This window comes from Mixophyes fleayi, chromosome 6 (genome assembly GCF_038048845.1).
Source record: "Mixophyes fleayi isolate aMixFle1 chromosome 6, aMixFle1.hap1, whole genome shotgun sequence".
Classification (NCBI taxonomy): Eukaryota; Metazoa; Chordata; class Amphibia; order Anura; family Limnodynastidae; genus Mixophyes; species Mixophyes fleayi.
Window position 1 is genome coordinate 144,316,337 of NC_134407.1, and position 20,562 is coordinate 144,336,898.

Sequence of the window (20,562 nt, forward strand, 5' to 3'; positions counted from 1 at the left end):
CCTAAAAAACGCTGGATGGCACGAAGAGTAGTTGGCTGAGGCCAATGTAGTACAGCATTTACTTTGTCTGGATCCATCTTCAGGCCAACTCCGGAAACTATATACCCCAAGAATGGAATCTGGGGTAACTCGAATGAACATTTCTCCAATTTACAGAACAACGAGTTCTTCCGTAGTCTGGAGAGGACCTCTGCCACATGTTGGTGATGAGAAGGCAGGTCCTGTGAGAAGATCAATATGTCGTCCAGGTAGACAACGACACATACATATAATAAGTCCCGAAAGATCTCATTGATGAAACCCTGGAAAACCGCGGGGGCATTACACAGCCCGAAGGGCATTACTAAATATTCGTAATGCCCATCTCTGGTGTTAAACGCGGTCTTCCATTCGTCACCGGAACGGATTCTAATTAAATTGTAGGCACCACAAAGATCCAACTTAGTAAATATCCGAGCTCCCTTGATGCGATCAAATAGCTCAGTGATCAGCGGAATGGGATACCGATTCTTGATAGTAATGGCGTTGAGTCCACGAAAATCTATACAAGGGCGTAATGATCCATCCTTCTTTTTGACGAAGAAGAACCCAGCTCCAGCGGGAGAGGTGGAAGGTCGAATGAACCCACGCTGGAGATTCTCCTGTATGTACTCAGATGTGGCTTGAGTTTCAGGTAACGAGAGAGGATAGACCCGACCCCTGGGAGGAGTCTTGCCAGGTAGAAGGTCGATCGGACAATCCCAAGAACGATGAGGAGGAAGACGTTCAGACTGAGCTTTATCAAACACATCGGCATATGAAGCATACTGAGGAGGGAGTCCCGGGGAGGAAGATGAGATGGAAGATTGCTGTACTTTAAGAGGAATAACTTGAGAGAGGCAACGATGGTGACATTCAGACCCCCAAGACGTAACTTGAGGGGTGCGCCAGTCAATCTGGGGAGAGTGACACTGAAGCCATGGAAGGCCTAAGACAATCGGACTTGTCGTAACTGGAAGAATTAAAAACGAAATTTCTTCATGGTGTAGTACACCAATCTGAAGGGTTACTGGAGACGTACTCTGGGTGATAAGACCATTGATGAGGCGTGATCCATCTATAGCCGTCACAGTAATGGGTGTTTTTAAAGTGATCACTGGTAGGGACCATTGATTCACTAGTGATTTAGAAATGAAATTTCCTGCTGCTCCGGAATCAATCAATGCCTGTGACTCAAAGGATTTGGTAGCAAAGGAAATCGTAACATCGAAAGCGCAGACTTTAGATTTCATAGACAATGGAGAGGACTCCAGGGACCCTAACTTCACCTCTCCAGAACTAGTTAGGGCCTGGCATTTCCCGATCTCTTAGGGCAAGAGCTGAGCATATGAGTGGAATCAGCACAATAGATACAGAGTCTATTCTTTACTCTTCGTTTCCTCTCCTCTGAAGATAATTTGGAACGTCCTATCTCCATGGGAATCGCAGAGGATGGAGCTGGACGAAATTGAGGGTTAGAACGAAGAGGTGCTTTGACAGCCGTAGTTTTCTCAGACTCGCTTTCACGAAATCTCATATCTACACGATGGCAAAGAGAGATCAAATCTTCTAGTGACGAAGGAAGTTCTTGGGTAGTCAGTGCATCCTTAATTTTATCGGAGAGCCCCTGCCAGAAGGCGGCAACTAATGCTTCAGAGTTCCACTGAAGTTCAGAGGCTAAGATCCTAAATTGAATGACATACTGTCCTACTGTATGGGAGCCTTGTCGCAAACGAAGAATTCTGGAAGCAGCGGAGGTCACACGACCTGGTTCATCGAACACACTTCGGAACGTGGAAATGAATTTGGCACTATCTTGTAGAATTGGATCGTTTCTCTCCCACAGAGGGGAGGCCCAAGCCAGGGCTTGTCCAGAAAACAATGAGATAAGATAGGCCACTCTGGAACGATGGGTAGAAAAATTTTGAGGTTGAAGTTCAAAATGGACTGAACATTGGTTAAGGAAACCTCTACAAGTTTTGGGGTCCCCGTCATATTTTGACGGAGTAGGCAGGTGTAGCGTAGGAACTGTAGACACCTGGGATGGCACTGGGGAAACGGAGGAAAGCACAGGAGCTTCAACATTAGCTGTAACGGTCTGTCCAGATGTTCCTTGGGAGGTTAAAGATTGGTAACATTGAAGTAACAGCTGTTGGCGAGCATCCTGTTGCTCCACACGGCTGACCAGATGCTGCAGCATCTCTTTAGCGGTAGGTTCCGTATCTGGGTCTGTCATGGCCTGATCTTACTGTCACGGGCACTAGGAGTCTTTACCCACGGATCACCAGGTGATAGGCTTACCAGAGCAGTATAGGTGGTAATATGGTACTCTGGTAGCAGGGTGATCACGGAACAGGAAATAGCAGATGATGAGATGCTCAGGAAAGTCTATGACTAGCAGCACTGGCAATATGGAAGTAGTAATACACGAGGAACTGTATGGACAAAGGACACGTGAAGGTAGTCAGTGGTCTGCGGTAGCAAGTTGTACCACTGCTATAGTGAGGAGGAATGTCCAACAGAAACGAGGAGGTGATGAGAGTCAGCGGTCTGCGGATAGCAAGTTGTACCGCTGTCTGAGTGAAGGAATGGAATCCAAGTGGAGGTATCCGGGGAGTCAGTGGTCTGCGTTAGCAAGTTGTACCACTGCTATGTGAGAGGATACTGGAACGGATGAAACTGTAAACAGGAGTCAGTGGTCTGCCACTAGCAAGTTGTACCACTGAATATATATGTGAGGAGGTGCACGGGGAGAGACTGCAACACAATATATACACGGGCACCTTGACTTTGATCCACAGTAATATGCACAATATAAATGTATAAATGACTGAACAACACTGCCAATATAGAAAGTCTCTTGAAGTAATCCAGCATGAGATAACACAGTCAATGATGGCAATAGAGTCAGCAGATAGTACACTCCAGAGGAGAACCAACACAGTCCAGCAAGGTATGCAATACACAGCACAGTCAATGGGAAGTATGCATACCGTGGTTCAGGAGAAGCAGTCAGACAGGAGTGCAGAGATACCTGAAGGGCAGGAGGCCGGCAGGATCCAAAGTCCCTGGATGGGTGAAGCGGTGGTCTAGCAGGTGCAGAGCACAGGTAGGTAGACCAGCAGGGAACACAGGAAGGCGTGGAGAGCGGATCAGCAGTAGATGGATGAGTAGCGCTGAGATGTAACAGCAGCGGGTCTCTGCGGGAACACGGAGGTAGCCAATAGCAACCAGCAGGTGCAGTAACGATGGGACACCGGAGCAGAGTTGAACTGGAACAGTTGGTCACGGAGAGTAGCGGGTAGCAATAGTGGCAGCAGACTCAAGGAAACACGGGAGAGTAGACAAGAGCTGAAGACTGAAGCGCACAGGGGCAGCGGATAGGAATCAGCCAAACAGTCACGATGAAACACAGACGGGTTGCAGGTTGAAGACTGTAGTGCACGGAGGCAGCGGATAGGAATCAGCTAGCAGTCACGATGATGAAACACAGACGAGTTGCAGGTTGAAGACTGTAGTGCACGGAGGCAGCGGATAGGATTCAGCCAAACAGTCACGATGATGAAACACAGACGAGTTGCAGGTTGAAGCCTGTAGTGCACGGAGGCAGCGGATAGGAATCAGCTGGCAGTCACAATCCTGAACAGGTGAGTGGATGTGAATGAAAGACTGTAGTGCACGGAGGCAGCGGATAGGCATCAGCTAACAGTCCCAATGATGCATGGTAGAGTTGAAGTGATTAGAAGACTGTAGTGCACGGAGGCAGCGGATAGGAATCAGCTCACAGTCACGATGAAACAGTAGATGGTAGAAGTGGTATGGGAACCACAGTAGTAGAAGTGGTTTGGAAACCACAGAGGTAGAAGTGGTTTGGAAACCACAGGAATCAGCTGGGCTGAATAAACGAGGAAACACAGGAACACCTTCAGAGACTCATGGGGAATGAGACTCCAAGATCAGGCAACGTGGTGTTGACCACAGGTGCTTAATATAGGGAGGTTGCCTGATCTGCCAATTTAGTTAAAGGAACATACACTGGAGGTATGGAAAGGGCTCCGCATGCGCAGTCCCTCAGGATGGAGGACGGCCACGGTTCCTAAATGTCCGGGAAGAGGCACTCACGGTCCGGTGAGTGACAGTTTGTTTGTTTTTGAGATGAGCTTTGAGATGTATGAAGGGGTAGGGTTGTTGCACACCTTGTAGTGAGGGTGAATAATTTGAACTGCATACTGGAGGACGCAGGGTGCTAATGTAGAGATTTACAGAGTGCTGAGGTGAGAGAGGAAGATCAGAACGTTTATTATCCTCTTTCAGTTATAATAGGCTGACATGTTTGGCAGCACTGTACAGTAAGGGGATCATGACATAAATTACATACAATGGCATGAAAGGGAAATTAATGATGGGTCTGCTGAAATGGGTTTACAAGAGGTGTGGTGAGCACTTACATAAGGTAGTGTAATAATAACTATAGCTGCTAGAAGGGCATGGGGTTATTGTATGGCAGAAGCATTATCAACTTCCAGTAATAGAGCAGTCACAGGAGACTGCCATTTCTGCGCAGCTACCGTTGGTAGCAATTTTGATACAAGGAGTGACAGTGGAAGGCGGGGACACAAAACATGAACCAATCACTATAGAACTTTTAAAACTAAGCTACTGTGAAGAATAGGAATTGTAAATCAAGCAGAAAGCTGTCAAGGAATAGGTAGACTGGGCTTTAGGGGTTATAAATGACAGCAACACAAAGGTTGAGGGGAGAGAATACACAAATTGTGTCCAAAGGAAGGGAAGGAGAGTTAGGGATCCAAAGGTATGACTCAGAAGGTGGAGCCTTTTAAGAATGTAAGGTACCTACCCTTCCACTTTGATGGTTTCCGGATCTGGGAGTGCAGCTGAGGGAGAGTTCCCCATTACAGAGTCCTGCGGTGCATGTAGTGTCAGAGGAGGTAAGGGTATAACGGTATTGGAGAGATGTGGAACCAAGGTTGGGGGAGATGTTTCCAGCCGCCGTGAGAAGTAGTAGGGTGAGAAAGAGGGCATGCAAGGATGATTTGTGGCTGTGAGGTTTGTTTCTGCTTGTGTAGATCAGTGAGTGATGGCGCAGGAGACAAAATGGCTCACATGTGAAGACTAGTGTGGAGGAAAATAATGAAGTGTGAGGGAGAAGTAGGATGCTGAAAAGAGCAGAGGAGTTTGGAGAAAAGTGTGGGGAAAGTGAGTAGGAGAAAGAGAGCAGATAAGTGGAGTACGTGCATGGTGGAGTGATGTGAAAGATGTGGGTTATCTAGTGTAGGTAATGAGAGAGTGGGGTGGAGCAATTGATTCAAGTTATGGAGGAGGTGGAGGCTCCTTTGCTGTGCCTTGGCTGCAGTAGTGGAATAGGCAGCCCCTGCAGCTTGGACACGTCGTCCAGAACACTGAAAGTTGAGCTCAGTGGGTCCAACTGAGATGGCTCCAGCAATTACAGTTGAACTTGTGCGTCTAGCGGTTGAATATAGATGGTAGCCCAGTAGATCTTTGAAACAGTCTTGTATTTGGCATGATGAAAGTCCTTAGCGCTATTGTGGTATTTACCAACAGATTCCCCAAAAAATTTGGATACTTTATATTTGTGAGAATAACATCATGCAGGGAAGTAGGGAAAGAGCTGTGCTAATGCTGACTAACCATAAGATTAAAGTAATACGATTAAATACTGGTTATAAAGTAGAGAAGGACTGTAAGTATAAATATATGACCAGTGGGAAACAAAGTTTGCATTGCTGCCATTTCACCAACTACATGTCGAGAAATATATATTGCAATTAGGCAGTACCATGTTGTACACATTGTTACAACCACTGCTATAGGGAGAGGAATGTGGTGGTATTTGCAAGGGGTGGTAGCAGAGTAACACTTCAGGCATGCTCATAAGACCATAGAGGAATCCTGAATAATTGTATCACTTTGCCATGTAAATCACAAAAGCAGATGAAGGTTCTCTACTTGGAAGCCAGAAGCGAACTTCAGAGGAAGCTCAATCAGGAAATCCCATTTTGAAGACAATAAAATAAATATTGTTTACATGAATTGAGATCTAGGCAGATTTTACTTATCCTAGATGTAAATCCTATACACTTGGAACAGTGGAAGGTCTGGTTTACTATTCTACCCTCGGAACTAGCCATCAATATCCTTCATCAAGGCAGGAGGTCCAAACAATTTACCCCCTTTCTAAAGGCATGGTGCAGGCTGTCTCCATATCACTTTCATGCACAAGAATAAGGGGCAATTTAAAAACCTGCAGGACACCACTGCTGATATGGTGGAACATGAGTTGGGATATATGTCAAACTTCAGTAAGTGGTCATCACAGATCTGAGGAAGTGACATGATTGTGATAAGTGGCACAACCTCATTCAGAGCTAAAACATTATTTGGAATTAAGTGAGAACTATTGGCCTCATTCAGGGTTATCTCTAATTTCGAGAAATCTTATTGACTGCATTCTCTTAACTTGGTTCTGCCCAATGTATGTAAGCAATGGTTGCACTTTAATTCCATTCCAGATTTTCTGTCTTCAAAAGGGTTATCATCTGGAAGAATTGGTGTGGTTTCAGAGACAGTAACAGTAACAACATTGGGTATTATTGATGGAGGAACTCCCATAGGTGTTCTGACTTCCTCTTTCCAAATATCAGAAGCCTATGTGAGAGATATACAGGACATCATATGATTTTCCCTGTATTTTTCCTTTCTCGTTGTAATGAAGATGAAATGTATCTGTGATTTGTTTTCAAACAGAACCTAAAAAAAGTTGTCTTTTTATCCCATAGATTCCTGCTGGTCTTCTCCTGCCTTGTACTTTCTGTCTTCTCCACCATTAGAGAATATGAGGAAAAATCAGAGGGGGCGCTGTACATACTGGTATGTGTGCACTGTTTGCTGCTAAAAGAGCTGAAAAGTTATTATTGTTGTCTCTTTAATATGCGGCACATACTATAATCTGCTGTACTTGTATGGATCTTAGTTAATGTATTGTTGCGTTTTCTATTACACTGTAAAGTGAACATATGTGTCCATTAGCATTTGTGGCTGGAGCTTGCTGGCTTACACTTACCACAGCCTGTCTCTCTGTCTCATCCTACAGGAAATCGTCACCATTGTGGTCTTCGGAGTGGAGTACTTTGTACGTATCTGGGCCGCTGGCTGCTGCTGCCGCTATAGAGGGTGGAGGGGGCGGCTGAAGTTTGCTCGTAAGCCATTCTGTGTCATTGGTGAGAAATTTAAAGATCAATTAAACCCACTAATGGACATATGTACTGTATATATAGCAAAGCCTGTTACTAAGCTAAATTACTACAGTTCCTGAAATAAATTATGCATTTATATGTAATTGCGCTACCCAGGAATTAGGATAGAGCTAAAGAACAGGGCGCCTAAACTTAAGGCTTTGAGGGTTTACGTAAATCACTTGCAACCTTCTAGGTAACTGAACCTACGGCTCTGAAAAGAATATTTCTAACACACAGGGAATGTGAAGAGTGATCCCAGCAAATCTTAAAATGAGCGATTAATAACAAATATCTGAACATGTTTCTACTAGCTGTTTAAAGGTGATAGTGCAGGGAGCCAAAACCCCAGGGGCACAGACCTTTTTCCTGGGGCTGCTGGTTCTGCAACTCAGAATCTGCAAAACAGTAAGGTTAACCAACATCAAATGGTGGCAGCAGTGGTTGCGAGCAGATGACCAATCACAAGCTGCAATGACTTGATTGTGACTTGTGATTGGTTGTTTTGCTCAAGCACTAATTCTCGCTACTCCCAGCGCCCCCCCCCCCTCATATTTTGCATGGGACAGGAATTATGTTCTATTAGTGTTTGCGTGGGTTCACTCCGGGTGCTCTGGTTTCCTCCCACAAAAAAAAACAAAATTTACTAGAAGGTTAATTGACTGCTATCAAATTGACCCTAGTCTGTGTCGGTCTGTGTGTGTGTATGTTGGGGAATTTAGACTGTAAGCTCCAGTGGGGCAGGGTCTGATGTGAGTGACTTCTCTACAGCGCTGCGGAATTAGTGGCACTATATAAATAAATGATGATGATGAAAAGCTGTCTCCCGAGCTCCAACTTACTGCTTACTGTTTTGCTAGGTGGTAGTGTAGATATAAACTCATTATGATAATGGTGGCTATCTGGTATAATAGGAATGTTTGAGGGCAGTTTCTCCCTAAGTGCCCCCATGGTACTCAGCGGTAAGAGTTAAATTACCACTTTGCTGGGCAGATCATCGCAGATGTGTGCATGCGTGAGCCAGCTAGTACGTGCGCAGTAGAAATTAAAGCAGTTAAAAAAAAAAAATGTAAAAATAGATGAAATGCATTATCCCGTTTCCAGCAGCAATAGGGCTTATCGCTCTTTGATAAGTACGCAGCATGAGGGCCAGTGTATCATGTGAGTGTCTTATAGGGCAACGCTTCCAATTTGTATCAGGCTAATTAGAAACAAGCTGTAATGATTTGCATGACCCAGCAGCTGCAAAAATAGAAATGACTGATCCTCGTAGCCAAACATTGACATCATGTAAGCTACTTGCCATCTCTGTTCAGCACAGTGCATCACATTTTCTTACAAAACAATACCCAACATCCACAGATTATCAATATACAGCTGTTTGAACTACTTGTACATTATTTTTGATCTTAAATAGCTGCTGAATCTGATTGCAACTTGAATAAACAACTGCAGTCAGAATATGGGATCCCAGACAGCTGCATGTTCTACTTTTGGCTTTAGACTTCCTATAATATTGGCATCACAGCTGTTGCATTGGGTGTAATTAATCTTACTATACATACATTTGATATCTCAGGGCAGTTTATCCGCCTGCTGTACCAGTTTGATCGAGCATTCAATCCAGACTGCTTTATTAGTGGCGCTATATAAATAGCCGATGATGATGATGATGGTATACCTGCTGTGCAAGGCTCCTGTAGAGATATAGTGTGCCTGCACACACATTGATCCCAAATTAATAAAACAAGGAAACACCGTGAATATTAGAGGACCTCTTATCTAGTGTATTCCTTGCAGCCTGCAAACAGTCGATGGACCAGTAATTTAACATACTGCCTAGTCTGGGATTACTGCATTGGGCAGCAGATGAATGGTATGTTCCCTAACAGATTCCCTAAGCCCAAGGTTCTCCTATAATTGAATCACCAGAGCTTTAGTCCGCACAGAACTAGCGCTGGGCTGGGTTCTCTTGGCTAAAGTTGCAACTTTCAATTTGGTGTGTCCACCTTCCACACTCTCTCTCCTCATTCCAACTGTACCACATCACCAACAACTGCACAAGACACCAGTGGCTGCTTTAATACGGGTGACTGATAATGTTCTACCTTATGGTAGACACACACACACTTTCCCCACTACCAGCTACAATTGTTATTTCTCTTTCTTTTGTATTAATTACTCCATTGTTCTATTTCATGCAATCGTACATCATTTTTTTGATTCCCTCAACTATCCTTTATTTTTACAGCCCTGACATACTACACAGTGTATGATGTCAGGGCTTTAAAAATAAAGGACAATATTCGTAATAAATACATACTTTTGTCTATGTGGTGCTTCTCTTAAAGAGACTCAATCATGGGAAAAAAAATAGTTTTGCTATATGCATTTACATATGGGGTTATGTTGTTATCAATGTTACAAGAAATAGATGTGTAAGTTAATTCGGTTAAGGAACATAAACCTCAAAGCTTTTTATTTAATTCTGCTAAGCACAGAGGAGTCTTTATATACGTTAGACATAGTTTTATTTTATCCCTCTATGTATTGAGCAAATCTATGAGTTTATATGTCTGATTCCTATATACTGCTCTGTGTCATTTTCGATTCTTTGTGGACCATGCCACACCCCCCACTGATGTCACATGTATACCTTGCCATCAGCTCTGCACCCAATAGATTTGTGACATGATTATCACACCTCAATTAGATTGGCATTAGAGTTCTGAGAGGAAATGAAGGGGTTCTAGAGAAGAGAACCCAAAACAATGGAGCTGTGTGAACAGTGGGTTCTGCAAACTCCCGACTAGATAAACTTCTATAGCAAAAATATAAGCTTAGAGGTCCTCTAATAATCATGGTGTTTCCTTGATTCATTTATTTGGGATCAATGTGTGTGCAGGTGCACTATGTCTCTACAGGAGCCTTGCACAGCAGGTATACCGTCATCATCATCAGCTATTTATATAGAGCCACTAATTCCGCAGTGCTGTACAGAGAACTCATTCACATCAGTCCCTGCCCCATTGGAGCTTGCAGTCTACATTCCCTAACACACACACACACACACACAGAGGGAGATAGAGAGAGACTATGGTCAATTTGATAGCTGCCAATTATTCTACTAATACAATTTTGGAGTGTGGGAGGGAACCTGAGCACCTGGAGGAAACCCACGTAAACATGGGGAGAACATAGAAACTCCACATAGATAATGCCATGGTCAGGAATCGGCCTTGTGACCCAGAACTTATGAGGCAGAAGTGCTAACCACTAAGACACCAAGCTGCCCACTGTACACACTTTAGTGGTCTGCTGAGCTATAGACCAGTGGTGGTAGGACGGGAGGGGGCATTGTGCCATAGTACAGGGACTCCAGCTGGCAGTTAGTCATCGTGCTGGGACCCAAAAGAGGATCTTCCCATTAGAATGTATAGCATATCTGACAATATGTGGTACCTAAAATCAATTTTAACCCATGTTTTGAACCATTCTTCTATAGACAACACTATAATTTAACTAAAGTCAACCGGGTGACAAATGTTAGATATTCTGAAGGTTTAGGACTAGATACAACTTATTCCAACTAAAAGAAAGTTGAAATTTATGTGAAACATATATGTATGGTCTCATACAGACGGTGGTAGTAATATTGTGTACTGCACAGTATATTCGTGACCGTGCGCCCTATCAGTATGACTATTGGTGATGACCTGCCTCCATGATGTTACTGGTTTCTAGCGAATGGATGCTCATGAATATTTATTTGGTGAACAATATAGCTGCCTCCACTACCAATAGTTGAAAGGTACTTATTACATAAACCTACACATTAAGTTGTTGAAACTGTCACTTAGATGGTGCACACCAATGTAGAATGCTTTCAAATGAGTTGACATCATACTGCAAATGAGTGGAGCCTGTTTCTATCTAAAACCTTCCTTTGTCTCTTTTACCTCTTAGACATCTTGGTGTTGATAGCATCCATAGCGGTCCTGTCTGCAGGTTCACAAGGGAATGTCTTTGCCACTTCGGCCCTCAGGAGTTTGAGGTTCCTGCAGATTCTGCGTATGATTCGTATGGACCGGAGAGGAGGGACATGGAAACTACTGGGCTCTGTGGTGTATGCGCATAGCAAGGTATCATATAATGTACAGAACACTAAATACACTAATATATAGGTCATGTTGTATACATGTCTATTGTATAAATGACATTGTTGTAATTACCTTCCATCTCTGACTATGAAAGCCATGTTCACTATTTTTTAGTACCTCTTGCTGCTTTCCCTTGCCATTCATGTCACAGTCCTTCCAACAAGGTGCTTCTTGCAAAACCGTTGTTAATATTGGTTATACCTTTGGATGTAATTAAAGGTATCAGCGGTGTTAGGTGGATGTGAAGCCACAAACACTTTTAAATTTAAACAGGTTGCTGTTTATTTGAATTTGGTAACAACACTTTGTTATGCAGGTACTCAGAGTTGGTAGCTGTAGTACGTCAGCTATCAGCAATACAGTATTATGCAGTCTTATGCACTTATACACTCTTGTATATGTATCAGGTACAGATGCAGGCAGGTTTCTTATATACCCACTTGTATGTATATATACAGGCACTCTCTGCACATCCTTGCAGGTTAGACAGTTGTGGTGGGCATGTCTCCTAAACCTATTAGGGAGCCTCCGGTCACGTAACTAGCACTTTGAGAGCTTTTATATAGATTAGGTATACGCAGCTCTCGGTGCTGTGTCCGTCCACTATGCTGTCTGACTGGAAGTAACACACAGCTAATTGCATATAGATTGCAATAAATATATAAAACAGGGCAGTATGGAATCACTGTCGTTATCCTTGCTGCCTCACAAAGCTGGGGTCAAGTGTTCAGTTCTGACCAAGGACCTGTTTTGTATGTTCTTTCCATGTTTGTGTGTGTTTCCTCCCACACTCCGAAGGCTGATAGGTTTACTGTAATCTAACAAAATTAACCCGTGTGTGTGTTTGTGGTATTAAATATAGATTGTAAGCTTCATTGGAGCAGGGACTAATGGGACTGAATGAATATTCTCTGTATATGGGTAATAGTAGGTTCTATAAAAAATAACTGATAATAAATAAACAAACTGGTTAAAAATGATCTGCATATAAATCTTAAACGTCTTTATAGTGGCAGAAAGTGATAACAAATGGAATAAAACATATAAACTAAATAAAATAAAGTGATAATAAAATATAATGTCACAAATTGGTCTTAAAAACATAGGTGGCAGCAACATCAGTGTACAAATGGAATTAAGCTATATAAAGACTTCAGGTAAGTTCAGGTAATTGTAAAATAAATCTGAGAAAAGTTTCTGGACGGCATAGATTTTTATCTGCACAATATGACCTGATCTGTACAAGTGTGAAGAAAAATAGCAGACAACCGGTTTCAGTTGACTTTCTACGATTAGGCGTTTTCCAGACGGGCCTTACATACTTGCAAATGTCTTTCCTGACCAGCTTCAGCAAGTAGAGGGAATTATCTTCCATGGAGGAACTCAAAATACAATGGTGCATTTATTGCTTTTATATTCATATTTATATATATTTTTATTTATTTCCGAATATGAATATATTTATTAACATGAACATTTTTTGATAGAACTATTTGATATTTTAATGGATATTCTTTTGTAATTATTATAATTGAAGAGTTTTCAGTATTTCATAATCGTCTCTGCACAATCAGTCCATTCCTGATTAAAGAACCTAGTGATGAAAGGAGTTGCATATTTTGAATTGCATGGTTCTACATGAGGCGCCATCTTTCAAGTCTCTCCACAAAGATGTCGATTATGCTTACTTGTTCTTCACATCTGAGTGGTTCTTCCAAGTGTATGACTTCACACTGTTGCTTTCAGTCTTTTATGCTGCTATTATCCTCACATGTTATGGGCCTGATTCATTAAGGAGCATAAATGCCGATACATGCTGTATTATGTGTAAAATCGCACCATGCATGCCCAGATCCGGAGCATACGTTAGGGAACACAGCAATGTCCAATTCATCTTCTCGCCCATGGACCCTTACTACAGCCTGACTGGGAGAAGAAGACTGGGTGTATGCCAGTGGCAATTTGGCTGCTCTAGACTAAACGTGATATTTTCACGTGTGGGGATCCACTGACCACTAATGGTAAATAAGAACGATTGACTTCTGAACCAGATTCCAATATTTCCTGAGGGAATTCTTACAGTGACCCTCACTGTGTATGTAGGTCATTGGCAGACCACACTAATGGAGCCCCATGAAATCCATTCATTCAGCCTGACCACCAAATGGTTGCATCTGGTAAATGTAGCCAATTTTAATTTTATTTATGCCACCACTGGAGACTGTTCCTTGGAGCAATAACACTTTCTATAAACAAAGTATCCTTGTTACCTTTTAGTCTCTGTGCCTTCGAGCTCAGACTGTGCTCTTTTGTACTTTGTGCGCCCTGTATTAGTTTGTCTGTGGGGATTGGATGGAGGTGTGCCAAGGGGCAGGGAAGCTAGTTCTTACTCACCAGAGGGATTTCGGGAGGAGGGTTGCTGCACAAGCTGCTTTTCGTGGAAGAAGGGTGGTTTATGAATAATTTGTAGAAAGTGAATAGCCCCTTTAAGATTACTTATGTAAAATACGTATAATTAGATCTGCCCATTTATTTAATGACAAAAAGAATTGTTTTACTTATAAATATTTGTTTTCATTAGACCATTACTCTCCTGTGTGTTATGTTAAAATTCTAAATTACCCTACATGACAGCAGTGACACCTATAGAAAACCCTCACAAAATAAACTAACCAATTTGTCATAATTTCCCCTAATGTGACAGTTCTACCCATTATGTATTCATTACATGTATGTTGTTTCTAAGTATCCCTATCATATATCATCTACTATTACAGTGATGTAAATAGTAAGTAATACAATACAATTGTAGTAATACAAGATTTTTCCCATGTGAAACCATTGCTAACAATGCATTTTATTACGAATAACCACAAATATCTAATATTTCTGGTTTTAAAATGACCCTTTGAAAATAAGTGAGCTGCCGCTACAGAAGTCTGCACTCAAACAAGCTGCTGTCTGGTTTATTGTGGCAGTTTAATAATATCTACCAAAATATTGACATTTTTGCCATTCACAATCAATTTCTTGTCAGCAAGACAATAAGACACAAAACTGGTTTCTAGTGGTAGTCTTGTGTCTTTACTCATATTGAACTAAAATTTACAACATGCACTTCTGATCAGCACAACATCAATGTGACTGTCTCCTGGCGTTATCTCCTGTAGGAACTGATAACCGCCTGGTACATTGGCTTCCTGTGTCTGATCCTGGCCTCTTTTCTGGTGTATCTGGCAGAGAAGGAGGAGAACAGCGCCATGTTTGATACATATGCAGATGCCTTGTGGTGGGGCCTGGTAAGTATCTCTGACTTTATGTCACACACTGACTAGCACACAAAATAATAAATAATAATAATAAAATAGCTCATATATTATGTACTGGATACAATGTAAACCATGAAATTCATATGAAAACCAATGCGGACCTCTGTATCTATGGACTTGTGAACATCGACATTAGTTGGTGCAAGAGAGGTCTGCGGATCCTTCAGTGTTACCCTGTGGTTTTTTTGTGAACCCCTGGAATATAATACGTTTTGCCCTTAGGGTGATTTTTGTTGGACAACCAATCCTGGGGAGAGTAACAGTTGTCTTAGATTTTCTCCATTTGTACATTATATGCCTGACAGAGTATTGGTGAAGCCCAAAGTTTTTAGAAATCGTTTTGTAACCTTATCCAGCCTGATGAGCATAGACAAGTCTTTTTCTGTAGTTCTCAGAAATTTTTTCTGATTGAGGCATGGCTTGTGTTCACAAACCTGTGCTCTACAAACCAGTCTTTGGTAGTGAATCTCAGGTTTATGTTTTTAAATAGGGCAGGGCCACCCAAACTCTCACCTGATAGTCAGGAGTGTCAGTCAATGGAACGACAATCAGGTGAGAGACAGTCAATGGGATGACAGTCTACTCTCATCTGATTGTCGTCCCATTGATTGACACGCCTGACTGTCTAATAAACTTGGAAGTAATTTCATTAATAGATTTGCCAGGATTTTAGCGCCCAATTTTCTACAGACATTTAACAGGGAGTTCGCTTTATAGCTTTTGTACACAGTGGTGAGTCTTTACCTGCTTTCTGAATAATTGTAATTTGAGCTTCTAAATGTTGTTTTGGGAAGATGTTTTTGTCAGAGATTACGTTGAGAGGGTCTAGTAGTATTGGGCTCTCCTTTAAAGTCTTGTCAAATTTGATAGATAATCTGTAGAGGTCAGGCCTTTTACCAATGGGGTGTTTTAAATAGTGTCTATATTAAAGAGATGACTTTGTGAAGGCTTTTACCCCCCACCTCTCTCCATTATCTTAGCAAGAGGCAAGTTTTCATTATTGTTAATTGTGGTCAGTTTAGAGGATATTGTAGTTGTTGCTAAGTACTTGGTGGTAAGTACTCAGGTTGCTGCTATGCTCTTATTTTATCAGCAAACTATTAACTCTGTTTTTCTTTTTAGATTACTTTGACCACTATTGGTTATGGCGATAAGTATCCACAAACCTGGAACGGTCGTCTCCTTGCCGCTACGTTTACACTCATAGGAGTCTCTTTTTTTGCTCTCCCAGCTGTAAGTGTATTGTCCTTAAACATAGACCTCCTTGTGAAGACTGTTCTCTTGTAAAGGTATAGATGGCATCTGTTCATGGAATGTCATAAGAGCTTTTTTTTCCGCAGGGGATCCTTGGATCTGGATTTGCCCTTAAAGTACAAGAACAACATAGACAGAAACACTTTGAAAAGAGACGTAATCCTGCTGCTGGATTAATTCAGGTAATCGTCTAGTCCCTCGTTTCCACTGCTTGAAACTGTTTTAAATTGAATTTAGAGCATACTTGCCAACTCTCCCTGAATGTCAGGGAGACTCCCTGAAATAGGGGTGATCTCCCTCACTCCCTGAAGAGTCTGGCATTCTCCCTGATGCTGAGCCAGTACAAGATGTGGTTGGCTTCGCCATCTGTGGCATGATGGCACAGTTCAGAAATTGTGTCCTATGTCCATGTATTGATGCCTATGGAGATGGCCATTTTCTCCTCCTGTCTTCACCACTTTTAACTCGGCTCTCCAGCTACCTAGCCCTCCTCCTCTCCCCTCTCGCTCCCTTCTCTCCCCTCTGGGGGTCTCCCTGTTATCCGTACCCTCCCTCTTGGGTTCCGTCGTATGCGGACCTTCCCCTCTCCCCTCCCCCGCCCCTAGCTGTGCTTTGAGCTCACTGAGTTACTGTGCTTATTGTTTACTGTACTGTGCTGTCTCACCTGGTATTGTAATTTCGTTTGTCCCTGTACGGCGCTACGGACACCTAGTGGCGCCCTATAAATAAAAATTTATAATAATAATAATAATAATAATGAAGACCAAGATTTGACAGGTAAGACAACAGGACTGCAGTAATGGAGACAGAAATGTAAAAGACACTTCAGTCTCTAGAGATTCATTAACTGCTTTACTTTAACGCATAGTTGCCTACTCTCCCGGAATGTCCGTGAGACTCACGCATTTCTGGGAGACCTCCCAGGCTCCCGGAGAGCAGAGCAACCACCTGGTTCTCGCCACCGCAATAGATAAGTTGGGGGCGGGGCTTAATGACGCAAATATTGTGTCATCTTAGCCCTGTGGGGGGTAAGATGAGCGGGGCGGGCCGAGATGATGCGATTCATCAAGTCCCACCCCCACATGCTCACCTCCCCCGGGATCTCCCTGAAGTCAACGAGGAAAAGTTGGCAAGTATGATTTAGAGTGTGGGAGGTGTAATCTCTGCATCATAAATTCATCCATAGCTGTTAAACTACAGTTATCCTGTGCAACAGTCAGCATCAGTGCATGGAACAGTTGGCATCTAGGGAATATTGGGTAAAGGTGAGAGTAGAAATATCAAAACACATGTCCTTATGTAAGTCTGCCAGGGCCTCTGAGCAAAATAAACCTTGTTTAATAGATAACGAAGAAAATAATTGTACGTAGAAGCTGTTGTGGAATTATAAATCCCAGCATGCCTGGTTATGCAGTAGAGATTTGCCATATCCTAACTGAAACCTGTATTCTTATATAGCTCCTAATTAAACACAAAGTTCTACCACCACTAGGATTTAGTTCAAGAGCTGACACTCTTAGGAAGTCTTCAGTTACACGCTGACTGATCCCACACTGGAATCATAACTTAAAGTAATCAGAGTTACTGTAAACCAAACAATTCCCGCGTAAATATAACATTAAATTTAATATGACAAAAAATCACAATGCTTATTGAATAAAAATAGTAATATCAAATTAACATAACTGTAAGTGCAAAACAGTTTTTGAAAATATAATAGAAATAAAACACAGAAACAAATGTAAAGATGTAATCTGCCTCCTACAGAAGGCAAGAATGTATGGAATTTTATCAGTAACAGACTGATCCCCAAAAAATTACCATGTCCAAAGTAATTTCAATACATTTTTAAACCTTTTCTGTCTTACTGAAACACCCTTCTTCGGTAACATCACTGAGGGGTGTGTCAAAATGCTAATCTATTTTGCAACTGATTTATTGCCCTATTGTCCAAGAACAGTTCTAAAAGGGGTTTTCAAATATATCCTATTCTATTTCTCTTAAGGAACATAGCAGAGATATGGCATTAATTCCACTCAGCATGGTATGGTTTTCCACACATACACATATGAAACATGATTATATTATATAGATTCTTAGGAGAGTTGCATCATACCATTAGGTTTTTTAGGGGACGTGTATATATTATTGACACATATTATGGTGTGACTTTCAGCGTTTACAAATTTAAATAGAAGTCTATGGAAATTATTGGCTTTGAAGGAAAACTCTAGTTTAAAACTCCCATGTAAGTAAGAGGCCTCTCGTCATATATATTAAAAGGAATGAATATTATATACTGTTATATTCTGGTATGAGATCTACAATCTCAACCTTTCATGACTACAGGCCTCCATGATTAGTGGGTGACAACATGCTGTATATACTAATAACAAAGCTAACTTAAAAACATTCCATAGCATTTTTGTTAGAGAGCAGTTATATTGATCGAAATGTAATTAAATACAGACACAAATATAAATTAAATTAACTACAAACATCTGTTTTCCTTCCTCCAGTAGTCCAAATGGAAATGTCAATTATGCAATACAGAGACGGCTGTGACGCTAATGATTTAAGTACTATTAGTTGGAGGGTCACTCAGCAAGTCTGAGATGGCTTGCTACATTTGCTGATAGTCGTCATCATTGTGTATTGTTGCATCAGCCCTCCAGCACTTGCAGGATATGTACCTCCTAAAATCCATCCACGTCTAATTATGTCTAATCATGTTACAGTTATGTGAACATGCCCTTGCCGTACTCTACCTATGATTGCATGACCCCATTGCACCTCTCCAGGGGTAAGGAGACGGAAGTCAACAATATGCAATAAATTATATACGGATACACATTTTTGGTGCACATGTGCAGTACGGAAATGCAGTACGGAGTATTTTCCTCCAGTACCTATGTCTATTAATTCTCTTTAGTCCTCACACTGTAGGCCATGTATGGGTAGTCCCACCTTCATGCACGCACCCATCCTGCTACCGGCATCTTCCTTGAGGCAAAATCTGTGCCAGTTTCCCCGCATTCTTGCTACCAGCATATTATACAGCACAAAAGACCATTTTTTTTTTATATATGTCACAGCCATGGTCCAATAGAGAATGGCTCTGCAGTGTATATCACTCCTTCCAAGATATAGTACTTAATTCTCCATTGTTTAGCATATAGTACTTACCCACCCAACGTTCACTATTTAGTACACTCCAACGCATTGTCCACTATATCGAGGCAGCATGGTCACTTAGTGGTTAGTACTTCTGCCTCACAGCACTGGGGTCATGAGTTCGATTCCCGACCATCGTCTTATCTGTGTGGTGTTTGTATGTACTCCCCATGTTTGCATGGGTTTCCTCTGGGTGCTCTGGATTCCTCCCACACTCCAAAACCATACTAATACATTTGGCTGCTATCAAATTGACCTTAGTCTCTCTCAGTGTGTGTATATGTTAGGGAATTTAGTCTGTAATCTCCAATGGGGCAGGGACTGATGTGAGTGAGTTCTCTGTACAGCGCTGCGGAATTAGTGGCGCTATATAGGTAGATGATGATGGTATTGTGCAGCCGTCTACCATTGTATAATAAATAACAGATCAGAGTGCAACAGTAATTAGAAGTAACCTGCACAATAAATAGCTATAGTGTCACAAGAACAACAACCAGTCAAAGTTACCAAGGGCCAGCGTCTGTTATGCTGGAGTCAAGTTGCACTCAGGTTACTTCTATTTATTAGAGTGTAGGACTGGTAGATACATATAGGGTGAGGTGCCTCTGGTCCTATGGGCTTGGTCACAGTTTGACTGCTGCGACCCGCTATTTCTATGTCCATGCGTGTCCCATATTCACCATTGGGAGCGAGGCCAACTAATATTAAAAATTAAATAAAAACACAAAGCTTCTTTCTTAGGAATGTGATAAAAATACCAATGACCTACATACCAGTACATTATATGATTCTCTCCCCAGTGAAAGGCATCCTGGGCAGATGGTCACTATGGCTGGCAGATGATTGTCAGTCACAGGATTTCTCCTATACATTACTGAAGCTTGAGTGAAAAATGCATCTGTCTAAATAAAAAACAGAACACATTGCAAAGAACACATGCGTTTCTAATTGTTATCAAATGTGAATAAGCCTAAACAAAAGTTAACAATTCCTTCTCTCTAGTATCTTGAATTATGTCATAATTATAATCATTTTCACAGATACATCATAATGTGGAATTTATTTTGCAACACCCAAACGGTGTAATGAAAAAAATAGGGGTTTTTTTTGTAGTCAAATAACCATGGCTTCAGTTCTGTTGAAAAATAAATAATAAAGTTAATATAAATAATGAAGTTATATGAAAGAGTAGGGTTGAACTCTGGAATACCACCAAGTTGCTTATGATTGGAATAGTAGAATTGCATCAGAAAGTTCAGAAAGTCTTTGTTTGTTTCAAGTTAACGTTTGCATTTATTATTAACACTGTCACTGACACTCCTCTCTTGTATACGAGACTTATATTGTTTATGA

The 20,562-nt window shown here is 41.7% G+C and overlaps 1 protein-coding gene across 4 annotated transcripts in view; it reads left to right on the top strand.

The window, feature by feature from the left end:
* KCNQ2 (potassium voltage-gated channel subfamily Q member 2) overlaps positions 1–20,562 on the top strand; it is an 80,813-nt gene that overhangs the window by 27,780 nt on the left and 32,471 nt on the right. For all 4 annotated transcript variants that reach the window (XM_075176690.1, XM_075176691.1, XM_075176693.1 and 1 more), the window contains exons 2-7: positions 6,837–6,927; positions 7,151–7,277; positions 11,259–11,434; positions 14,623–14,751; positions 15,904–16,014; positions 16,122–16,217. In XM_075176690.1, coding sequence (XP_075032791.1) covers positions 6,837–6,927; positions 7,151–7,277; positions 11,259–11,434; positions 14,623–14,751; positions 15,904–16,014; positions 16,122–16,217 — 730 coding nt within the window. The remainder of the gene's footprint in view (positions 1–6,836; positions 6,928–7,150; positions 7,278–11,258; positions 11,435–14,622; positions 14,752–15,903; positions 16,015–16,121; positions 16,218–20,562) is intronic.